Source organism: Diabrotica undecimpunctata, chromosome 2, assembly GCF_040954645.1.
Source record: "Diabrotica undecimpunctata isolate CICGRU chromosome 2, icDiaUnde3, whole genome shotgun sequence".
Lineage (NCBI taxonomy): Eukaryota > Metazoa > Arthropoda > Insecta > Coleoptera > Chrysomelidae > Diabrotica > Diabrotica undecimpunctata.
Genome location: NC_092804.1, coordinates 10,152,568 through 10,178,659, shown reverse-complemented (window position 1 = coordinate 10,178,659; position 26,092 = coordinate 10,152,568). Strand labels below are relative to the sequence as shown.

The 26,092-nt window shown below is 33.0% G+C and overlaps 2 protein-coding genes across 2 annotated transcripts; both read left to right on the top strand.

The window, feature by feature from the left end:
* The first annotated feature begins 4,258 nt into the window (after nucleotides 1-4,258).
* Nucleotides 4,259-6,365, top strand: LOC140434173 (exoglucanase B-like). Its single transcript, XM_072522239.1, has 2 exons — nucleotides 4,259-4,518; nucleotides 4,615-6,365. Exons 1-2 carry the CDS (start codon nucleotides 4,298-4,300, stop codon nucleotides 6,320-6,322), a joined length of 1,929 nt encoding a protein of 642 aa, XP_072378340.1. The 5' UTR covers nucleotides 4,259-4,297; the 3' UTR covers nucleotides 6,323-6,365.
* An 8,898-nt stretch (nucleotides 6,366-15,263) lies between these two features.
* Nucleotides 15,264-24,317, top strand: LOC140434172 (exoglucanase B-like). Its single transcript, XM_072522238.1, has 3 exons — nucleotides 15,264-15,363; nucleotides 20,643-20,871; nucleotides 22,558-24,317. Exons 1-3 carry the CDS (start codon nucleotides 15,351-15,353, stop codon nucleotides 24,263-24,265), a joined length of 1,950 nt encoding a protein of 649 aa, XP_072378339.1. The 5' UTR covers nucleotides 15,264-15,350; the 3' UTR covers nucleotides 24,266-24,317.
* The last annotated feature ends 1,775 nt before the right edge of the window (nucleotides 24,318-26,092 follow it).

The window sequence follows — 26,092 nt, the reverse complement described above, 5'->3', positions numbered from 1 at the left end:
CGACGAGACAAACCTAACAAACTTTGCTTATAAACCTAAATAAGTTTGCTCCAAACTTATACATTTGGGGGTTTCCTCCTAGGCCATATATTTGGCCATTTAATTCAACAAAGCGATAGCAGCTTTTTCTAAAAGATTTAATCTTTTACACATTTCGTATAGCCCAGAAGACAGAAAACGATATTATTAAATCGTTTTCGTTCATGGCCGCCAAAGCAGGTGGCACCTCTGTACGCTAACCACTGCAGTAGTCAAGTTTTAGGAGACATTCGTTGAACTTTCCGAGTTTGAATTTATATCAGCCTGCGTGTGTAATGATGCAGGGATATTCTGAAATGAGTCATAACACTCTAATGATACCGATTCGAGCACGGGAAGTTTAACGAATTTGTCCTCCTAGGCTATATATTTGCCGATTTAAGTCAACAAAGCGATAGTTGGACTTTGCGAGCTTGAATTTGTGTCAGCCCGAGTGTTTTGTGAAGCAGGGATGCTAAAATGAATCATAAACTCTACTTATTTTCCTCTATTTTTTTCGGTTTCTTGCTTTCTCTCTCCAATTTCTCACGCCTATTTCTGACAAGTCTTGCTTTACTGCTGCCAACCATTTCTTCTTTGGACATCCTCTTCTTTTTTTCCATTTTTCCCTCCTTCAGTATTGTTTTAACATTTTGATTCTCTGACATTCGTATAATGTGACCAAGCCATCTAGCTCTTTGGGCTCGTATTTTTGCCGTAATTTTTGGTATTCCATACAGCCTCACTATGTCTTTAGTTTGTCGACGACTAGTAAGTTGCACTGACAATTTGTGAAATATTGGAAATATTTACACATTCTTCTAATTACAGTGTCTTGAAGAAGGAATAAAAACAATTCCGAAAGCTAGACCACAAGTCAAAAGAGTGTTTCTGTAACATCCCGGACAAACTTTCTGACTGCTGCCCTAATAAACTGTGTTGTTTGTTTATATCGACAGTCAATAATATCCAGTATTTCTTGTATATATATATATATATATATATTCAGGGATTCTACAGTATTCACTGCCTTCCCTCGCACAACCATTTCCATCTCTCTCTGTTGTCCCATTCGCCATCGTTTAGGCCTCTCTTACTTATGGCGTCGTCCACTTTTCCTCCTTCTTATGGGGCTCCATTCGGTTATTCTCTTTATCCATCTGCTGTCGCTACTTCTTCTTACATGTCCATACCACTTTAGTCTTTTTTGTTCTATATATGTTAGTATGTCTGTTTCTATTGATGTTCTTTGCTTTATTTCGTCATTACTTCTCCTATCCATTCTTGATACTCTGCAGCATCTTCTCAGGCATTCCATCTCTGTTGCTACTATCTTACTGCTGTTTTTCTTGTTTATGATCCAATTTTCAGCCCCATATGTCATAATAATTTGCACTAGTGTTTTATAAATCTGTGTTTTTGTCTTCATATTTAGGTGTCTATCCCACCATGCTGAGTTAAGTTGTCGGATTGTTGTTTTGTTTGTCCTAATCTTTGTGTAATTTCTTCCTCTATTGTTGCCTTTTTCATGATTATATACTCCAAGTATTTGAATTTATCCTTTCCTTTGATTGTTACGTTGTCATCAATCTGTAGATCTTCTATGTCTTCTTCACTTGTAGATAGGTACTCTGTTTTCGCGAGGTTAATATCTAGACCAGCCTTGTTATATTCTTCTTGTAGTTTCTTCATCATGTAGCTGAGGTCGTTTTGGTCTTGTGCACTACTTGATCGTCTGCAAAGCTTAACGTATATAGGTATTCGTTCCGTACCGGTACTCCCATGCCTTCGCATTTTCTTTTCCATGTAGTCAAGGCTTTCTCTAAGTATATTTTGAATGGGTTTGGAGATGTGGAACAAACCTGCAGGAGCCTTTTTGTTGTGGTGAAATCTTCTATGATTCTTGTTCTCATTTTAATGGACACTTTATTTTCTTTATACAGAGCTTTTGTAACTTTTCTTCTTCTATTTTTATTTCTTCTTCATTTTAATATATTTGTTACTATTTGTTATGTCTCCTCTTATTTCCATATAAATATTGCGTTTTTGTTTGGTTTATTATTAATCCGTATCTTTTCGGTTTTTCTTAAAATTTCTGTAAAACTTTTTCTAAATGTTTTTTTGTTTTCGCTAGTATTACCACATCATCCGCTTACGCTATGCATTGTTCCCTGCAATTGAAAATAGTCCTGTTTGTGCTTATATTTAATCTTTTTACGATTTGTTCTAATAGGAAGTTGAATAAATTCGTTGATAGAGGATCTCCTTGTTTTAAACCTTTATTTACTGTGAACTGTCTTGAAAAGCTTTCTTTCATTGTTACCGTATTCAAGTATCATTCTCACTAGCCTTATAAGCTTTTCTGGTATTTCTAATATTCTCATGGCCTCATATAGGATCGTTCGATTTAGGGAGTCATATGCTAATTTAAAATCGATAAATAGCATATGTTTTGTTCGTACCTAATATTTTGTATTAATTTTAACATACTTATTTGATCAGTAGTTGTTCTTCCTGATCTAAAACCTCCCTGGTATTCCCCAATTACTTTGTTATCGTATTTTATTAATATTTTCCTAATAATGGTTGCAAGTATTTTATAGACTACTTCTAATAGTGCTATACCTCTATAGTTTTCACATTCCGTTTTGTCTCCTTTTTTATACATTACAATATTAGCAGTTCACCAATGCAACGGAATTTTCTCTTCGGAAAGGAAAAGTCTAGAGTTTGCACCTTATAATTAGAAACCTACAATATGCTTAGAGATATCGGTATAAGTGAAAAACGATTATGAGGTCCAAAGGTTAGACCTGGAACCCGATTATCTTGACCCAACAACCAGATTATGAGTAAAGATCTTTGTTTTATCTAGTATTTTTAAAACCCTTTCTTCTTTAAAAGATAACATTTGCAAATGTTACAATTATATTAAAATTAGTGGCATAAAAAACAATGCAAATTGATCGTTTATTCAAGATAGTCAAATATTGACACTTTAATGAAGATTTATTGCATGTTAAATACAAGTCAATTGAGCTCCAGCGATAAAAAAAAGGTATAAAAACAATCCAAGAAAGATTAATTTTACTGTCCTGTGTATGCAGCAGAGACAGGTAAGTAAGACTAATCAATACTGTGTTACCCTTTTTTCATTTCTTTTCACAAAGTTATTCAATTTAGAAAAACTGCATTTTAACTTTTATTCTTATTTTATCTTATTTGTATTTTAGATTTTGTGCTTACGTTCTACAGTGTTATTTCTTTTATTTTACTACTGTAGTATTGTGCCCCGTTGAATCTGATTTACTCTTACTCTATTTCTAATTATCCGCGTCAACCACGAGAGAATATTGCAGAATTTACACCGTGTAGTTTGTGTATTGAGATACAGTAAGGGGTTATTTTATCCGAATAACGATGGTACCACGGAGGAATACCCTTTCGACAAATATGCCCCTGGTTTAACCTTGGAAGCCTTAACCTAATAATTCGGAAGTTATTTTAATCGTTTTCAACTGATTCTATACACATTCACATTTCGTTTTTGTTGAATTACCATTTAGACTTCATCTAAACTTTACAGTACTTGCCACAGATTTCACAGGGATATTATATCATAAGCTTTCGTCCAATCCACAAATTATAGATAAGTCGATCTATGCTTATCCATTTTTTTTTTATTTAGTTGGGTTAAAGGGTAGATGTGGTCGATGCAAGATCGTCCAACTCGAAATCCTGCTTGCTTAGTGGTTTATATTCGTTTTCGACTAGGGTTTACATATTTTTTCCATATAATCTACTAAGAGTGCTGCAACGGTAATTCTTGCAGTCTACCTTATCCCCTTTTTTATGAATCGGTGTATTCCATCCTTCTTTCCAGCTTAAGGCATATTATCTCTATTTAAGTATATAATAAAAAAATCTGTCAGTATGTTAACCAGCGTTGGTGTTCCATTTTGCAGAAGTTTAACAAAGATTCCTTCTAGTCCATAAGCTTTTTTATTTTACATGGTTTGTATAGGTTTGGCAATTAGGTTGTCTTCGTTAATAATTTCTGGTCCAAAGATTTGTTTTATCTGAATCCTTCTAGATCTTTTGCGCAGTGACTTTTAAATATCTTTATGATAAACATTTGCCTAAATAAATTATGTAAAGTAAAAAATATTGACTAAGAAACTCAAAAAACTAAAGAAAGTTATTTATATATATATGAGTTTGCATACTCTTTTTCCCTAATAAATGTTAATCAACTAATTAATAATTTGGTTGTTACAGAATGAAGTTAACAATAGCCATTTTGTTGGCGGCTGTGGCCCACAGCGCCTTCGCCGGTGTATATACCGATCGTTTTAACATACAGTACCAAAAAATGAAGAACCCAGGCAGTGGATACTTCTCCAGAGACGGTGTTCCATACCACGCAGTTGAAACTCTCATTGTAGAAGCTCCAGATCACGGACACGAAACTACATCAGAAGCCTTCAGTTACTACGTATGGTAAGTTAGCTTATTCTATTTCCCCATTAAAATTTCTAAATTTAAAAAGAACTATAGTAGTAGTAAATTGTATTTAATAATTTTTATTTGTTCTAGGTTGGAAGCTTTACATGGTAAAATTAGTGGTGACTTCTCTGGATTTAACCAAGCTTGGGATGTATTGGAAAAATACATTATTCCCCCAACTGGTAGTCAACCTACGAACAGTTTTTATAATCCTGGTCACCCTGCTACTTTTATACCTGAGGAAGATCAGCCTAGCCAATACCCATCACAAATCGATACTAGTGTATCAGTAGGTCAAGATCCTCTTCACCAAGAGCTTGTCTCTGCCTATGGTACCAGTGATATCTACGCTATGCACTGGCTTCTTGATGTTGACAACGTATATGGTTTTGGTAACACTGCTGGAAACTGCCAACAAGGACCAAACGCTCAAGGACCATCATACATTAACACTTTCCAAAGAGGAGCTATGGAATCCGTGTGGAGAACTATTCCTCAACCAACTTGCGATAACTTCCAATCTGGTGGTCAAAATGGTTTCTTGGATTTGTTTACAAAAGATAACAGTTATGCCAAACAATGGAAATTCACCAATGCTCCTGATGCTGATGCTCGTGCAATTCAAGCTGCTTTCTGGGCAGGTCAATGGGCACAAGAACATGGACAATTGGGAACAATCCAAGGTACTCTTGCTAAAGCAGCTAAAATGGGGGATTACATTCGTTATGCTTTCTTCGACAAATACTTTAAACAGATTGGAAACTGTGTCTCTCCACAAGGTTGCCCAGCTGGTTCCGGTAAGAATAGCGCTCACTACTTGTTGGGATGGTACTTTGCATGGGGAGGTTCCCTCGATACTAATGGCGGTTGGGCATGGCGTATTGGAGATGGTACCGCTCACTTTGGTTACCAAAATCCATTGGCTGCTTATGCTTTGGCTAACGATCCTAACCTTAGACCCAGAGGAGCTACCGCAGTATCTGACTGGCAAACTTCTCTTCAAAGACAATTAGAATTATACCAATGGTTACAAACACCTGAAGGTGCATTCGCTGGTGGAGTTACCAACAGTGTCAATGGTCGCTATGATGCTCCATCTGGAGAGCTTACACAAAATACTTTCCATGGTATGTTCTACGACTGGGAACCAGTTTATCATGACCCTCCATCTAACAGATGGTACGGTATGCAACCCTGGTCTGTTGATCGTTTGGCTCAATACTACTATGTTACTGGAGACAATCAAGCTAAAGCTCTTTTGGATAAATGGGTTGCTTGGGTCCTTAAAGAAATTAAGGTTATTCCAGGTACAAGTTACCAAGTTCCTGAACAACTGGAATGGAGTGGGGTTCCACCCAACGTACACGTATCTGTGAAAACATATTCCGGTGACGTAGGTACTGGAGCAGCTACTGCTAGAACTTTGTCCTATTACGCTGCTAAAGCTAACCATGCTCAAGCCAAAGAAGTTGCTAAGGAAATTTTAGATATCATGTGGTGGAAGCACCAAACCGATAAAGGTGTAGCAGTTGAGGAAGTTGGAGACTCTTATCATCAATTCAACGAGCCCGTTTATGTACCCCCTGGTTGGACCGGTAGATACCCCAACGGAGATACCATCCAAAGTGGAGCTACTTTCCTTAGCATCAGATCTTTCTACAAGAGAGACCCCAACTGGTCAAAGGTAGAGGCTCACTTGAATGGTGGACCACCCCCAACCTTTACTTTCCATCGTTTCTGGGCTCAAGCTGATATTGCTCTTGCTCAAGGTTGTTATGGTATTTTATTCAATGAATAAATGATACAATGATTTGTTATTCTTAAATATATTGTTAAAAATACTACTTTTGGTTATTTTTTTAAACAACTATTAAATACAAAATTTATTCTTATGCAATAACAATTAAGTCATTAAATGCCATTATATGATATTTCTGATTTGATGATTTGTCATTCATTAATATTAAGATTATTTATTCAGTATTTTTTAAATTTTTTTTAAAAATTAACATTCATCAGCTAAAAATGACTTCGAACTGCTCATGCTGAAGTTAGATATTTCAATTTCAATCTCCTTTTTGAAATATGCTTCCAGAATATTTAAGTTTCATTGCTTTTTTATGATAGGTACACTTCAGTTTGATTGGCACTATTAGAATAATATCAAAACTTAACTGGAAATGATCAAAAAGGAATAAAATTGAAGAGAGATTTTCAGTAGAAATTAGGTGATGCGACGCTTTATACTTTTTCGCCACATCTCACCGCATTAAAGTTACTTTCTGAAACAAAAATAGTAATCTAATGTTTAGAAATAATGCCAAAATGCTATATGTTCCGAACTTTACTACATGATTCCAAATCCTAGCGATAGTGCGTCCATATCATGTCAGCGTTCGCCAGCTCTCTGGGGCATCAGTTAGGCAAAACGCACCCTGGTTTAAGTCTAAATTGTGTCGAATATTTTGAAAACATTGAAATTCGGCTGTCTACAATTCACCAATACTTATTTGAAAGATCTAATTTTATTAGTTGTAACAAAAATTAACCCCAACATTCAATATTTAATTTAAAAAATTCAGATTCAACAGCCACATTAACCTCATAAATTATAAACCTATCTATATTAGCAATTATGCGAAATTTGTACACTTATTTTTTTTTAGAATATTTTTTTGGGATGAATACTTTTTTAAAATTAAAATAAGTTTAAGTAACAAGCAAATATCAGAAAATATTATCTTATTCGATTGTTACCATCAGTAATATATCATGTACTTGCTCCGTTTCGAAAAGGTTTGGAATGATATGAGATAAAATATTGGACGTTTACCACCACTGACAGGTGATAAATACGAGTTCAGCAAACATTTAATAATGGAAGGAACCAAAAGGAAATATAAATAATTAACTTCAGTAAAAAATGGAAGGTTTTCAAAAAGGAGACGTAGATACGAGGCGATTGAAAAAGTGATTGTATATGTGGAGTTGAAAAACAATTTTAGCGTTATAAACATTATTTTACTCGTATAATATTCTTTAATGTTTTTGATTATATATGCATAAAAGTTTATAGAGTGGTTTATCAAGATGATTAAGTTATGTAAATAGGTGTTGTTCAGTTAAAATTAACTTAAGGGTTTATGTTTCAATAAAGTGCTCATTTTTTCGTTAAGCTTCTAGTCTCTGATACTAGTATCTGTACATATATTTCTAAGTTAAGTTGTCGTATACCGATTCAGAGATCATTTTAGATATTATTAACCAAGTAAAAATAACCCTGATCCATCAGGGATCAGAGGGATCAGAACAAGATCAGGGACAAGATCAGAACAAACAGAGTATAAGAATGAACACACGGGGAAGATCAGGCTACCATGGATAACGATAAATGCAGATCATTACGTAGAATTTAAGAATACGGTCCTCGTGATTAGAGGACCGATCATGACGATCGCTAACCTTCGAAGATAAACGGCACTCTAAGAAGAAGTTATCGGAGGAAAATTCACTGGAACTAGAAGAAGAGTTCAAACACATAAAATTGGACGTTTTAATTCTCTGTGAAGTAATACATAAAGAAGAAGAATGCATAACTCTGAAATTAGATATAAGTAGTAAGTATTAGATAAGTTTTTCTATATGGGAAACAAAGAAAAATGGGAGCTGTTTTATTTATAAAACATAACAATCACACTAAGAATATTCAACAACTGAAAGGAATAATACTTATCATCATCATCATTCTGGCTTTATAACCCAGGTGTCCTAGCCTCCTCAAGGATTTCTCTCTAGTCGTCCCTATCCATCGCCTTACTCCAAGCACGTATTCCCATATTCCTCATGTCTTTATCGATGTTATCAAGGAACCATGTTCTAGGTCTTCCTCTTCTTCTCTGACCAATGAGTCTATCAAGGATCGTTTTTCTAGCTGGGTCATTTTTTCTAACCGCATTACATGCCCTATCCACCTCAGACGTCCTATCTTAATATGTTTTACGATATCTGATTCCTGGTATATTCTATAAAGTTCGAGGTATCATCTTCTCCACAATCTATTGTCATTCACTGCTCCATAAATTCGCCTTAGTAATTTTCTTTCGAAACAACATGTTTTTATTACTTTTTGTTAGAGTCCAGGTCTCTGACACATATGTTACCTGGGCGTATTATTGTTTTGTACAGTTTTATTTTTGTATTTCTCTGCGATTTATATCTGCGGTAGTATTATTTTTAGTGTTAAGGAGCGCTCCCAGGTATACGAATTCCTTCACTGCTTTAATGACGTCGTTTTCTATAACAAGTTCACTACTTCCATAACTAGTGGTCGTATGATTTGTGGTTGCGTGCTTATTTTTATATACTTCGTTTTGTTGTTGTTTATTATTAAACCCATTATTGTAGCTGATTCTTTTAATGCTACATACGCCTCTCGTACAGCGTTTTTCGTTCTCCCAACTATATTGATATCATCAGCATAGGCAAGGATTTGCACTGATTTATTATATATACCAATGGTTGTGATTTGTGACAGGCGAATTACTTTTTCTAGAGCCAGATTAAACAGCATACAGGAGAGAGGGTCTCCCTGGCCCTGGTCTTTTGTTTTAAAAGGTTCAGACAGTTCTCCCTGAATTCGTACTATACATTCAACTTTCTCAAGAGTTAGTTTTGTTAAATTTACCAACTGATTTGGTATTCCTAGCTCTTTTATTGCTTTAAATATTTCCTTTCTATTCAGAGAGTGGTAGGCTGCTTTGTAGTCTATAAAGATGTGATGAGTATATATGTCATATTCCAGTGCCTTTTCTAAAACTTGTGTTATAGTTGCAGTCGGATGAATTGTCTATTTACCACCTCTGAAACCAGCCATTTACACATTGTCTACAAAATAATTTACCATGTTCGAATGTTAACTCTTTATGTTCGTTTATCCATTCAGTTCTGGTTGGTTTTGACTTTGGCACGTTAATTCACAAATATTTATTACAAAAACCGCTGCAATGCGTATATGAAACGACAACAAACATAATAATATAGTCTCAACAGGGATTTACCTACAGACGAAACGACGCGGACGGGGCAGTCCCGGAAGTATCTCAATATAGGTGCATAGATATAAGCAAAAATATTGACAAATAAAAATTAGCAAAAATGTCGATATAATAAATATTTTTTGACAGGCTTTTATAGACTGTATTTTGAAAAATAGTCATAAAAATGATGATAAATGCAAAAATGATAAGAATATATATAAAAAATAGCATCAAATAAGAACAAATATTCAAAAATGCATATAAATTTTTAAAAAAGCAAAAAAAGCATAAAAAATTGGTGTCAAATGACTTATTTTGCATATTTCTTTTATATTGAAAAAGACAATATTTCTGCTTTTATTATTTACTCTTCGCCGTCTTTTTCTTGTTACCTGTTTACAGATATATTATGTTACAGATAAAAAAATTGAACCCTAAGTATATTGTTATTTTTGAATTTTATTTTAAATATTTGGATTCATTTAGTTTCCATAGGTTGTTTCTAAAAATTTATTTCATTAATTTCCAACAATAAATAATCCTGGTGTAGCTAAATAAAGATAGAGTTTATGCAAATTATGAATGTCGAATATTCATCAACAATAAAAATAGACAATATTTTATCAGTTTTTTAAGTCAATATAATATTTAGTATTTTCAAAAATAATAACAGATGATTAGTGACGTTATTAAGTACTTATCGATAATAAAAATCAAGGTAATAGAAATGATGAGATTAAGGTATACAGATTTTAAGATAAGATATTAAAGTATAAGTTTAGTATATTTTTGGAAATTTTAATATTTTACCAGAAAACTAAAATTAAACTAAATATAAGCGAAGAAGACAGATGATTAAGAAAAAATCTAAAAATATACTAGCTTGATAATGATTAGAATCCAGGTTTTCTTAGTATGGGTTCCAATTTTGAAAATCGCGCAACCTTCTCCCATACTTTTTTTAATGGCATTTGAAACAATGATATTTTCATATATGAAAACTAGTTTACAATTTTTTAAAATAATTTTTTAAATTCAAAAAATATTTGTTAGTAAATTTTTGAAACAAGTTATGTTTTTTATAATAAATTCTTGCGTGATCATAAGAAAAGTATAGGTGGTCACAGCAACATATATAAAAAATACATAAAAATTTAGATTGGCGTTAAAAATAAATTATATTCAAACATATTACAAAACCATTCGTCACTGAAATGGTACGACTTTTTTAAATTCGGCAACTAAATTATCTTTATCTATGTTTAGAGCAAGACCTTATTCAAGAAGAAGCTCCATCAGGTACTCAACAACTCAACTACAACAGTCTTGCAAAATTATCGACCGAAGTATCGATTTTATTATGCTCAGCTTAGAAAATCTTTTCTGACAAGTTCAACTTGTTACAGAAATTGTGGCAAATTTTACCATTAGTTGGTTAAACACTTTACTTAACATTCATTTTCTATTACGCTGAAACAACCAATCGAGCCAGTCGAGAATTTTCGAAGAATTCAAATCAAAATATTCTGAGGTGTATTTTAAATCTTAATATCCTAGCTCATCTTTATTTAGCGATGTGATTTGCTTACTGAATCAATATTTTTTTAGTCTTGGTCAAATTTATCATGTAATGACTTTTCACTTCTTTTTTTATCGTTAACTTTAAATGCATTTCCAGCAGTACTATTTAATCTAGTAGAACCTTGACGTCTTCTCGGCGTAGGAATGCCAATTTAAAGCACAACTGTCTTTTACTTTGAAATAAATATTATCAAATATAGATGGTTCGGTCCTTATTCTTCCGAAAAAACGCTAATTTAAAGCTTTTTCTACATCTAATAAATGTCTATGTCTGGATATTTGCTCTAGCTTTTGCGTCAGTTGCATCATCAACTGTCTCTTCAATGACTTCTATAATGCTTCAAGCTGAACTTTGACCACAAAATCCAATGTGTTTCAGAAAAAGACGTCAAAGGTTTTACTTATTATTTGTCACCTATATAGGAACTAATTGAAAAGAAAAAAAATCTTTGGATTTTCAATATGATTGGCAAAGCGGCTACCAATGCTAAATTAAGGAAATGTACATAGCAATGAATATATTATACAATTCTAATATTTTTTTTTACATAATTCCTGTACCTACACCAGCAAATTTTACTTACATCGCTGAAGCTCCGTCAAAGCATACAGATTCAACATTCTCCCACGAAACAATCTACATTTTTATAGTTTTTTTATTGTTTTTACATTAGTTAAATTGAAACGTTTTAATAATACACTAAAAACAGTAGCAATCTGCTCGTGGCGAGTGACATCAGAGGTCTCGTCTGCAATCACATAAAGAGGCTACCTTTCACTTATTTCTGAATATTCCTTACCTTACAGTTTTGACAGAATGTGAAACATCATTTTAAATGTAGTTGCTAAGATATCTGCAGTTTGTTGAGGCCGATTCCAAGTATGCCTTAAATGTGTAGCATTTTTAAATTCTTTGGTATCATAATTTGAAATCACCCCGTATGTATTAAAACAGCAAAGAATATTTTCAATCCTTTTTGCGTCGACGAGTTGATAATAAACACATTTTTAAAGTTTGTTTATATATCACAGATGCATATTTCCTCGGCATTCTTTGATCGTTAAGCCGCCTAATATTGCGCTTTAAATAAATATTCCCGTTTATATGTTTTGTTTATACCAAGTTGGGTGAATGAATTTTAAAGATAATTACATCACTCTCCGTAAAGCCGCTGTCAAGCGCAGTTGGTTTGGTTGTAGTCCGGATCTTTCTCCTTATTCGTAAATATCTTTTCGTGTTTCCTTTTTGCCATGGAAATGTAGTATAAAGTGACAGTAGCAGTTAAATGTGTAGTATTGAGCAGTTAATAGTTACAGTTTAAGTAAGGTTTGGATGTATCGTTGAACAGTCAAGACGCTGTGAGTGTCGGCGTCAAAAACCGGCAAATTTGTTGAAAAAAGTGCATTACACTCAATCTAATGTGTCAATTCTGAACGAGAAATCACTGTGTTTTATTTTCCATGCCGTCTCTTATCTGAGATATTTGTAAAACGGCGTATACAACAACTTTGAAGGATAACCACATGTTTCCATTTTGCCCATCAGCTTCCATCCTCGATTAGGTTGTCCCTGGTTGTCATCCCAGGCTTTTTTGCAGTGGAGATGAATTTGTTCGTGTGGCAGAGAGTGTAAGTCCAGTTTCGACCCCCAGAAATTTTAGTAAGTTCAGTTCCTAACCCCAGAAATTTTAGTGAAATCCAGGTAACTTTTGTGTTTGATTTTTAAAGGAAAAATAAACATTTTCTAATAATAATTTAAGGAATTGTAACATAACAATTTAAGAAATTGTAATAATTAAAATTGTAGATGCTAGGGTGTGGTCTGGGTCTAGCTATCATATTATTTGTTCTATTTCAATTGACATCTGACGGCTAGCTTTATTTTTTTTTGGCATTTGGTAAATACCTAATCATAATAGAGATTTTGTTTTTACAAAGGTTAACCTCTATGCATAGTTTCACTTAAGATATTTCTTCATTTGTAATAATTTATTTGTGCTACAAATTGTCGCCAATTAACAATTGTAAGTTGTGTAGTATCTCCAAACTTCTAGAGTTTTGTAAACGGATAGAACATAGTAAGTGTTTTTTCTTTGTTATTTTGTATTTACTTTTGTAACTATTAAGATAGTATTTTTGTACTATTTACTTTTGTAACTATTTGTGGTGAGACAATAATAAATATTAAATTTTTCCTTAAACCGTTTTGTTTATTTCTTTTAAATAACTCTCTAAATCCTTTTTTGTGTTTTTAGAAAGGAAGATCCTTTTCTTTCATCCAGCAGGAAGATTCTTCAAAGCGGCGTCCTTAATTTAAATAGCTTGGGAACCTTCTTGTGTTTTGTTTGTTCAGGAGACTTATGTAATTACCCCTTTGTTTCATTTTTGTAGTTGCCCCAATCCAATCCCCTTGTCATTCACTTATCCACGACCCAGTTTTCCAAATAAACCCTGAGTGGTCGTTCGCATATGTTTCGATTTGTTTTGCTTACCCTATTTCCATTCCAATAATTTCTCTCCTTAATTTTCAACCCCATAGTAATACCCTATGTGGTAGGCAAAATAATCTTTCCAAATGTAAGGTCATATTTTTTAAGAATTTGTACAATTTCGGGAAACAATTCTTTTGTTACGTTTCATCATGACCACGAAGAGGTTTTCCACCTTTTACTAGAACTATAATTATATCAAATAGTTTTTTTCGTATAAAATCTAAAAATTTTGGACGCTACTTCTCTCTGGCTTTCAGTTCGGCTTCTTTTTTTTTGGAAACTTAAAGATATACGGACTATCTCACGTTATAACTGTTTCTGTGCTAAATATATGGCAATTTGTATTTTATTGCATTTTAAATCATTCTGTATATTCTGTTTTCATCATTCCATGATGAAAATCCACTAGAAATATACGCAGCCTCTATCAATCCAGGCTTAGTACGGTCGTGCATGCCAAAACATCTGCACGAAAAACAGAAAGCTGCATCTTTTGTTGGACTATATTCCAACCATTTAAAGTTGGAATACTAAGTAGGTAAAAAGACCGACACATTATGTCAGAATGAAAGATGGAATAAAGGCATTGGTTATTAGAAATTATCTCTTAGAAATTAGGTTAATTATTTATATATATATATATATATATATATATATATATATATATATATATATATATATTAATCTAGAACCTAATAAATTAGAGTAACGATAATACTCTAATAATCAATAATCGTAAAAAAGTTTTTGAGATCTATAACTTTTATTTAAACTGTTTTTTTTTCTAAAATGCATAAGAAAAGTTTTGTAGTCAAAAAAATAGATTTTTTACCTTTTATGATGTTTAAAGAGCCGTATCTGGAGAGTAAGCCATGGGCCTTCTAGGCCTGGAGAGCTAAATTATATATCTGGAGAGTATGATGTCTAAATAGTTCATTTCCATGATCTGTTCAAATAAAATTTAGAGAGATGTAAAAAAGACATATGTTGGAAATATCATTGAGAGACAAAGAAAATAATAGGGCATTTGGTGCAACACCAAAAAACAAACACCATCGAATACGATTTAAAATAAAAGATGGAATAAAGGAATTGGTTATTAAAGAACAAATACTGCAATAAAATAGAAATGTCGGCAGCAAATGAGATGGAACGATATATTAAGCAAACTGCAGGCACAGTATATTGCTTAAAAAGAATCCAATACGGAAGAGACAAGCAGCGGATAGAGACAAATGAAGCATGTGAATATAATCTGGGTTGTAGATAGACATATGTAGCTTAGGGAACCTTTCTCTCGCTTACGGTAATTACGGCATTGGGCATTTACTCAACCCTATAGCTATTATAATCTTAACGTTCTTTACAATTCATAGAACATGACTTACAGTGTAGATAGTGAAAAACCACTTCATTCAATTGAAAAAATGATATATACTATTAGTTGCATTTTTTAACAAATCTATGAATGACGATGTATAAAATTATCGACCAACATCCTCCAGTTACTTTTCTAGATATATTTAATTACGTATATAGATATCTAGTTTTAGTTTTCCTGATAAAAGTAAGTGAACTATTGAGAATACCTACGTCAATTTGTATATAATTTTTATAGTATTTTTATATTCTAAATCTATTTCAAGTATTTCATGATAACAGGATAGTTTATAAAACATAACATCTGTATATCCAAACTAGTTCCTTTCCTGTTTTGATGTTCTCAGGAGGTAAGAAATATATTTATTTATAAAAACATATTTTAAAAGCATAGATACATTCCTTTTTTGTTTATATACTATTAAGTATTTTTTTACTCATTTTTTATTATACTTATTACGGGTATATTGGATTATATTTGTGTAATTAAATTTGAAATGGTTCTAAAACTGTTTTCTTTTGGCATGTCTTTAGCCAGTTAAATCTTACGTTTATATGAGATTGAGCCCCAATTATTTGTAATAACAATTACATTTTTTTATTTTTTAATAAAATACCTCTTCAGTCGTGTGTTTTACACTGCAATCTGATCAGAAAGATCAATTAGCAGTTCTGTTCCGTCCTAAATTAATACTAATAAATACGTAAAACTATAGTTACATTCAATCATGTTTCGACATGGTCTCACACAAGTTAGAGAGACTCGATATTCACATGCTGATACAATCTTTGCTCGCGATGGTTGGCACAATTCCCTATTATCTCTTCAACAGTCTCCATCTTCAAGTCTCGGTGAATGAAGCTCTTTTTAACGAAACAAGGGGCATTAACGCTGCTCCTTAATACTTTCTTGTGAAAGCGTTGTATCTTTAAAATATTGTTCTTGCTGGCACAACCACAAATCTGAGGACCGTATAACTATACGGTTCTGAGTATTTGTTTATAAATCAAAAGTTTATTATCTATGGAGATCTTTTAGTTTCTTCCAAGCAACCAGTACAATTTTTTGTATTTTAGTTTAAGTTTTTCTAGTTTTTTCTTTATATGGACCTTCTAACAAAGTCTCGCATTAAGATGATTAGCCAGATAATAATACGAATAGGAATGAAAGAGAAATATTTTGCAGTACTTCCATACAATACAGTAATACCTCGACTTACGCTACCCCGACTTACATAAACTCGGAGTTCGCGATTTTTAAATCTCATCGATTCTTCTTTTGTTTGAGCGTTACAGACTCTCTCGATTATCGATTATAGAGTTACTGACTTCACAATATTGCCCAGCTAATGTACATCTTCGGACTTGTTGAGCGAAATCAACGCATAGCTACAATTTATTTTGTGTTGCGTATTTCTTATGAATGGTTGTTTCTACAGAGACCTACTCTGGTGTAATAAGCTCAAAGCTTATTAAACCTGACGATCCTTTGAATACCTACATACAGTAATGAGAAAAACAACGAGCTCCTTGTTAAAGACTTTTGAAAAAAATTAAATCTTTTGGATGCACTAAGAATCATTGGATAATCTTGAAATGAAAAAACGATGGCCTTTCTATTTCATCACTGATACATACTGATTCGGTGGAATCGACGCCAGAGCCTGATGAAACTGGTAATGCGATTAAATGATGAAACTGGTTGTCGAAATCGCCATGTGAATAAATTTGAAAGTTAATAATGATGACGTTTAGGAACTGCTGGATTCCCACAATCAGGATCTGATTGATGGGCTCATAGAAATTCATGAGCAAGAACAAGGCATTGAAGAAGTTTATTGTTTAGATCCAGTTCAAACAGAATATCAAATGGCGGTTGGAAACTTGACTAAAGGCCTCAGTTCAATTAAAAGGGGTTAAAAATTTTAGAAAATATAGACTACAACGAAGAGAGCATTTCTTCTACAAAACAAGGGTAACACAAGGAATTACAATTATTATTACAATTAACCATGACTGTCATGTAATTCAAAGGTTTTTACAGCTATTTTCGTAGCTAATTTTAACTACTTTAGAAATTTAGGTAAAGATAATTAAGAATAAGTCTTACTCACAGTCAATTTATTCTACCACCGACGACTGGTTTCGCATATTACAATTTTCTATGCATCCTCAGGTCAACGTGACAAGGCCAAAAAAAATATATTTTAAGATTTCTAAACCTTTTGGATAAATTTTAAATATTTTTAATAGAATATACCATTATACACCTTTAGTCTTTACTTCTCTGTAAGTTTTTTAACTATGGTATACAGCCTACCACTGGGATTTTATAGTATATGAGGACAGTTTACTGGAGAAAAAATGTTCGAGTCGTCAAACTACTTAATTAGCTAAAATTGCTGAGTTAGAAAATTGCAATTTTCTTTAGTTTCCGGCCCGAAAATTGCTATATTCTTTATTACCAGTTTATTACCATCCGAACTTATACCCCGACTTGGGGGGTGAATTCGGGGTATTACTGTATTTTAAATGAACTGTAAATATGGTTAGAATAACTATGGTAGTAGTTTAGATAAATAAGCGAGTCAATTGAAAACAATTTTATTTCATTTACGATGTATTTGGGACTGTAAACATTATTGCAATGACCTCTATTAAAATATTAGGGTAAAAGCTCCTTATTCGCGCTTCCTTCATTCGAGTTTTCACTATTCCCGGATTGAAAAAATGCGATCCAATTCCTATATTCTCGGCCCAAGATTTCTTTATTCGCAGATCGAATCGGAACATAAACTAAATAAAAAGCATTCGTCAGCAAGTGGACTAATAAAAAATAAAACTGACCTTATTACAACTACGCCTAGTCTGTGTTTTCAAAAGCTATTAACGTTGTATGTTTGGTTCGGCGGTTCCTTTGAGATAAGGCGCTTTTGTTGCTGTAGGTGTTTTTGAGAATGTGAACAAACAGAATTTTTAAGAAATGTAAATAGAAAATAAACTTATTATTCAAAATAAAGTAATAAATTCTGCCCCAATTAAAAAATATTGTAATCGAGTAACATGGCTTTTCCACTGTATTCCTAATTTATAATCTCTACTAACAAAAATGGAAGAGGAGTTTCGATGTAAAAAAATCAGTGTTAGCGCTTAAAGTGAAAATAGAAATGCTTAACCGTGTACGTCTTGGAGAGTCGTTTGTATACGTATCACGTTCATTTAACAACTTTAACTTTACTGCCAGGGAAAATTGTTCGTGATCCAGCAATAGAAAAATTAAAAGTAGCGTTGTCATTATGGATCGAAGACCACCACCAAAAAAGTGTGCCTCTGAGTATTCCAGTGGTCCGGAAGAAGTCGAAGCGTCTTTACGCATATTTTAAAGGACCTGGTGGTAGTGATGGTGGTATAAGGATAATACAGATAGAGGATTTCAAGAATCAGAAGGTTGGTTCAATAAATTGAAGGTGCGACAATCATTGCATAGAACTAAGATCGTTGGAGAAGCTGCATCTGCAGACACTGCTTCAGCAGAAATATATACAAAAGAATTTGCGAACATGGTAGCTGGTTGAGGCTATACATCTAAGCAAATATTTAATGCAGACGAAACTGCACTATTTTGGAAGAGAATGCCAAATAAAACATTCATTTCTAGAAGCGAAAAGTCTGCGCTTTGTTCAAATGCATCTGGAGATTGCGTTATTAAACGATTGATGCTTTATAGATCTTTAAATCCTCGCCAGTTTAAAAATTAAAAGAAAGACAAACTGCCAGTGTTTTGGCCTGCTAATAAGAAAGCGTGAGTTACATGCGCTATTTTTGTGACTGGTTTCAGAATTGTTTTGTTTCTGAAGTTGAAACTTATTTGAAATCAAAGAATTTAGACTTTAAAGCAGTTCTAGTTTTGGACAATGTACTAGGTCATCTTTTTGAACAAGCTTAATAATCCAGGCCTTTAAGCTCTATTACATTAGACATATCTTCAAAATGATACTAAATAATATGGAATGTTGGAAGAAATTTGACAGTGCAAAGTGCATTGTAAACGTAAAAGAATCGTTGTAACACCTGAAGTCATACACATTGAAATCATGCTGGAAAAAACGGTGACCTGTTTTGACTGCGGGTAATGAGGAAGAACATGTGCAGGTGCAAACATTAACTGCAAATATTGCCTAAATTGCGAGTGAAATAGGACGGGATGGGTTCAAAAAGATAGAATCAAATGACGTTCATGAGTTGCTTGAATCGCAAGATGAAGATTAGACTGAAACCGACTTCGAGGAAATATTAAATTCATAACCTTTTGAAGAAAAGGCTTCAACAAGTACTAGAAACGAGACATTTAGTTTGAAAAATCTAAGTGAAGGTTTAAGAATGGTAAATGAAATTTGTGGTTTTTTATGAAAATTGATCCATGGAACAAAGTCTAATTTTTAAGAGGTAATTTTTAATGCCACTGCTGAATATGAGTCTGAGTTAATCAATATGTATGGTCAAAAAATTCAATTAAACTGATTTTTTATGTATTTGCTTTTTTATTTCGTAACCTAGGAACGTATCTTCCATAACCCTATACAAATTATTACTCCATATTCACGGTGTCTGTATTCGCGGCATATTTACGAAACATATACCTCACGAAGAAAGAGCTTCTACCTTACATATCTACAGGTTTGGAAAAATTTTTACGGAACATCGGATTTTTAATACAATAACTCAGATCCTCTGATTTGTAATTAACCAGCGTAAATTTCAATACAAGGTCGCGATGTTTTATAATTAATTCATTTGTTCGACTAGAGTCTCAATTCATGCCGCGATGCTGCCAGTATAAGTGTAAAAACGGAGCACAACTAGAGTCAATTTACCGAAAACGTACGTATTTATAAATGTAGATATGGAATTAAAAATATTATTTAACTAAAAAAAATGGTTATATTTTATTGCCAAAACAACTTAAAAGAAGAGTAGATTTCTAAAAATAAAAATAAAATAATAATAATACACTATTTTTAATTTGAAATTATAAACAATATTTGGAATAATAAATGTATTTAAGTATAAATTTAATAATTCACATAATACCTAATGAACACAAACAAAATTGATGTTAATAAAACATTATTTATTATCTGCACAAAACCGGACTTTCAGGAAAAATCGGTAGATGTAGCAACGCTGTTGGCGTGCCACATACGCTACTACAAACCGCAGAGGAGGGACAATCCAGTAGAACAAATAAATTAGTTATAAAACATCGCGACGTAATATAGAAATTTACACTGGTTACTTGCAAATCAGGGAATCTTAGTAATTGTATTAAAAATCCTATGTTCCGTAAATAAAATTCCAAATGTGTATGTGTATTTGTATGTTTGTGATTTATGTATTAGTTGTATATGAGTCATGCGAGACATTAAAATTTTTCTCGATAGTCGATCTTCGATAGTTGATTATTAATTGAAAATGTCCATAAATTTACTTTTTGTTGATAGAATGCTGTGAAAATTTTTCAAAATATTTTAATAACACACTAATTATAGCAAAAACTTATAATCTGCTCTGTTATATTTTTAATGTAGATTCAAACAAAACAAAATTTAACTATTTTTCCTATTTTTAGGTACTGTAATCATGAGATTAGGTATATTCTTTATACTTTGTGTAACCAGCACTGCGTTGGCTGGAACTTACACAGATCGTTTTTTAACACAATACAGGAAAATTCATGACACAAACAATGGCTACTTTTCAAAAGAAGGAATACCATACCACTCCGTTGAAACTCTTATAGTAGAAGCTCCGGATCATGGTCACGAAACTACTTCTGAAGCCTACAGTTACTATGTTTGGTAAGGTTAAAGACAAAAAATCATTTTAATTTTATCATGATTATCATGAATATTTATTTCTGTAAATATTGCTAAATAATAGCGAATAAGATTAATTTCATTTACTTAAGCGAATATTCCTCTTTGATTTATCTAAATTGATTCGCTATTTGTCCTCTTTGTGCGTTTACTTCTTCACAATTCTTCCACTATTTAGATTTTCGTTTATATTTTTTAACAATATAATTATTTATGTACACATTTTCCTAAAGTTAACATTCACGGTGAAACTTAACAAGGCTAAGAGCAAATATTGCAAAGAATACGGTACAAATAATTTAATAAGCCATCTATTTATGTTGTTTCCGAAAATCATTCACTCTAGAATATATACCAGCTGAAGACGATTAAAGAAGAATATACATATTTCAATAACCAAGGATATTTTAATTATAAACTGGATTAACAGAAGAACTAACAGCATTAATACATTTAGAAACCAATATACCCAAAACAAAAAGATGGTATTCAACAAAAGCACCCAAAAATAAAATGCAACCAGTACAGTACTCCAGTGGCTTAAATGTACTTCTCCAAAAATGACGCAACCAACATTAAGATTTTTATGTGACTTTGATCCATTACGAAAAAGCTTTTGATAGTGTACTTTTGAACATTTTAAGAACCAAAGGCATTGATGGTAAACACCTACTTATTATAGAAAACTTGTATTGAAAGTAGAGAGCCATCGTACGAGTCGATGAGAGATTCAAACAGGCATCAGACAGGGATATATTCTATCTCCTCTGTTATTTAACATCTGCTCGGATATAATTTTCAAACAGGCTTTGCAAGATAAAGACTTTGAAGTGAAAATCAATGGTAAGCTGATTAATAATCTTAGATACTCGGACGAAATTACGTCAAAGAATGATCAAATACTATATTTAGTCAGAGTTGTTAGATGGCACTGAGACCTGGACTCTAAAGGCTATACGATTAATCAATAAGAGGCGTTTGAGATGTGGTTGCATAGAAGAATGCACTTCAAAGAATTGACGAAAAAAAAGAAAAGCTTGTGCTAAACAGCAAAGAACAAGAAATCCTTTGCATAAGACAATAACATTACAATACGTTCCAAACAAATATTTTGAAGCATAGATACAAAAGAAAAAAATATGTTTGCAGAACACCTTACTGATGTCTTCTTACCTAACTAATCCCACAATGCAAATATTAAAGCAATCAACAGTTCTCAAAATTCCCTAAAATCATCTCCTGTTCAAGCTTTATCAACTACAGATATTCGTACAGGTACATAAAGTAAAAATTTATATTCTTTTAAAGCACCAGGTTACGATACGGGAGACTTATAAATTACCTGTCCAGTAAAACTACTGTACTAGTAATCATAGTTTACAACTTAACTTTAAGAATATGTCAAAGTTCCTTCTTGTACTGCATTTTTTTCCCTATTTATTGATTATTTTAGAATTAGTAATTAATTTTATTATAGTTACATATTCGACATCTCTATTTGCCGTTGTATTAGTCTATTCATTTTTATCAGTAAAACTTGATCTAATTGGAATTGTAAATATTTAACAGCCATACTCATTTTACTAGAAATGGTATTTAAAAATTCTTAATATTCGTTTTTAAAATATTTTCATATAATCTAACGAGTTTTCTTTCTTCAAATTTCAGGTTGGAGGCAGTATACGGCAAAGTATCTGGAGATTTTTCAAGTTTCAACAAAGCTTGGGAGAACTTAGAAACATACATTATACCTGTGTATAACAGTCAGCCTACAAATAGCTTTTATACCCCCAGTCATCCAGCAACGTTCATTCCAGAACAAGATGACCCTAGCCAATATCCATCACAAATCGACTCAAGCGTACCAGTTGGACAGGATCCCCTACATCAAGAGTTAGTGAACGCTTATGGTTCAAGTGAAATCTATGGAATGCATTGGCTTCTTGATGTTGACAACGTCTATGGTTTTGGTAATACACCAGGAAATTGTAATCTTGGTCCAGGTGCTAGCGGACCATCTTACATTAACAGTTATCAAAGAGGTTCAATGGAATCGGTATGGAGGACAATTCCCCAACCAACGTGTGATAATTTTAGATATGGTGGCAACAATGGTTTCCTAGACTTATTTACTAAAGACAATGGTTATGCTCAACAATGGAAATATACCAATGCACCTGATGCTGATGCTCGAGCCATTCAAGCTGCTTACTGGGCTAGTCAGTGGGCACAAGAAAATGGACAACTGGGAACAATTCAAGGTACTCTTGCTAAAGCTGCTAAAATGGGCGATTACCTTCGGTATGCTCTTTTTGACAAATATTTTAAACAAGTTGGAAACTGTGATAATCGATGGAGCTGTCCTGGGGGTTACGGTAAAAGCAGTGCTCACTATTTATTAGGTTGGTATTATGCCTGGGGAGGTTCTCTTACTACTTCAGGTGGATGGGCCTGGCGTATAGGAGACAGCGCGGCTCATTTTGGTTATCAAAATCCACTAGCTGCTTATGCTTTAGTTAATGATCCCAATCTTAGACCAAAAGGAGCTACTGCTGTATCTGATTGGCAAATATCTCTAGAAAGACAACTTGAATTTTACGAGTGGCTACAATCAGCCGAAGGAGCATTCTCAGGAGGTGCTACTAATAGCATAAATGGTCATTATGATAGCCCGTCTAGTGATTTGACAGCAAATACTTTCCACGGCATGTACTACGATTGGGAACCTGTTTACCACAATCCTCCATCGAATAGATGGTATGGAATGCAATCTTGGTCAGTAGATCGTTTGGCCCAATATTACTATGTTACCGGCGATTCTAAAGCAAAATCTTTGTTGGATAAATGGGTTAACTGGATATTGAAGGAAACAACTATTGAAGCAGGAAAAAGCTTTAAGCTTCCCAGTCAATTATCTTGGAGTGGAAACCCACCAAATGTTCATTGTACCATCACCGCTTATACTACAGATGTGGGTAGTGCATCTGGAACTGCTAGAACTTTAGCATACTATGCAGCCAAAGCTAACCACGCACAAGCCAAACAAGTTGCTAAAGAAATTTTAGACATCATGTGGAACAACTTCCAAACTAGCAAAGGAGTATCCTCACCCGAAACCGCTGATACCTATACCCAGTTTAACGAGCCTGTATATGTGCCGAATGGATGGTACGGTACTTATCCCCATGGAGATGTTATTCAAAGCGGCGCTACCTTTATTAGCCTTAGATCTTGGTACAAAAATGATCCCGACTGGAATAAAGTACAAACTTATCTTAATGGTGGAGCAGCTCCAACTTTCACTTACCATCGTTTTTGGGCTCAGGCTGATATTGCCATTTCAAACGGAGTATATGGAATCTTATTTAATGAATAAGAATATATTGTAATTGTATGAATAATAAAGCATTGAAAACTGTATAGACATTTACGATTCTTTAATTCTTCATAAGAAGATATCATCTCACAAAATGGGGTTGGGATTAAATGTATTATATAAATATATTTGAGACATTTTAGTCTTTAAAAACAATCATGCAATTTCAGATGATATTTTGAATGTTGAATCTAACTTACAGCGTTGTAAATTAATACGAATTTTTGCAGTTTCAGTCAATTTGTTTACACATTCTCTACTCAGTGGTTTTAATCCTTCACTTCTCTGCAAGTTTAAACACAGTATTCGTATTTGCTGTTTGCGCTCAGCTATTGTCTTATAAATGGCAGGAAATGCGTGTTGATATCGAAAAAACTCACAATTTGATGTTTATAAACTGGCATACAGATTCCAGGTATGGGGTGCTAATCTACAGAATATATGAAAAAGATCAATATAAAGATTCAACTAGACAGATTTGAACACTCTGTCAATTAAAATTTGTAGTTACAAAAAAGGAAGGAAAATATTTAAACCATCTTTGGTTTGCGTATGATCTAATTATCATAATTAACACATATCAGTTATTATCATAGGTGGAACAAATATAAAACACGCCCTATAAACATTTACTTAAGAAAAGCTATTAAATCAGACAAAAGTTAAATCACCTAAACAAATAAATAGAAGAATTTTAATGGAATGAGCGGCATTTGAAAGACTATCATATACTGGTAAAAATCAAAAAAACACCTTTAAAATTAAGAAGGAGAGTAGTCAATGTAGGTTGCTTACCTTACCAAAATCCACAAGGAAAATAAATTCCTGCAGCTGGCTGTATACCATGTTTCACAAAAAAAGAGGTTTAATTATTTGTAAGAAGGTATATTTAAAAAAACCCCTTAAAAAAAAGAAGGGCTACATTAAAATAACAAACGTTTTCGGAATAATAATTCCATCATCAGGTTAAAAGCAGGTTAATATGCCTGAGCCACCAAAATATTAGGATAAAACCCTTTAGAGAATTTAAAGTTGACAAAAAATGTACAACTTGTTGTTAAAAATGAAGGATGTTTAAGATTTTATTAGATTTAACTTCAGGCAACATATAACCATGCCTCACGTGGTGGAGGGTAGACCTCTTTAAACGGACTTCAGCTGTCAACTTCAGTTGCCAGACGATAAAACCGAAAGTATGTTTTCAAGAATAACACAACTTCAGCTACAAATTCCATCCAATGCCATATTCGTGGAAGCATTTTCTGGAACGTGAGATTGTTTGTAATGTGAAAGTTTAAATTCCGCATTTTTTAGGCATATTTCAAATGCCTCATATCTGTTGTCAAACCTCAAAATCTATAGATTTTAAAGAGTATTATAATGGAAACTCTATAGCGAACAGTCAATGGAAGTGATAAATTTGATTGATCTCATGAGAATCATGACAAAAAAAATGGCAAAAATTGCGCAACGTTTATTTATTTAACAGCTGTATAGAAACTGACTTTATTTGCGGCAAACATTGCATACAAAAGATGTGCTGTTCAACTTTAAAATGCATTTTGATTTTTGTAGATAGGGCATTCTGATTAAAGGATATCGAATTTTTAAAGTCAAGTTGCAATAAATTTTATTTAAAAAATTTATTTCGCACTCGTCACTGACATTCAAAATCGCCGGTCGCTTCAAGCGTTGTTTCTGAGAGAATGATTCATTATACAGAAAAAGAGCCAATAAAAATTTTTATCAAATTTCTTTTCAAACATTTTTTAACGGAGTAAAGATTCTTGGTAAATCGATGTTTTTTGCCCCTCGCCCTCCCTACAT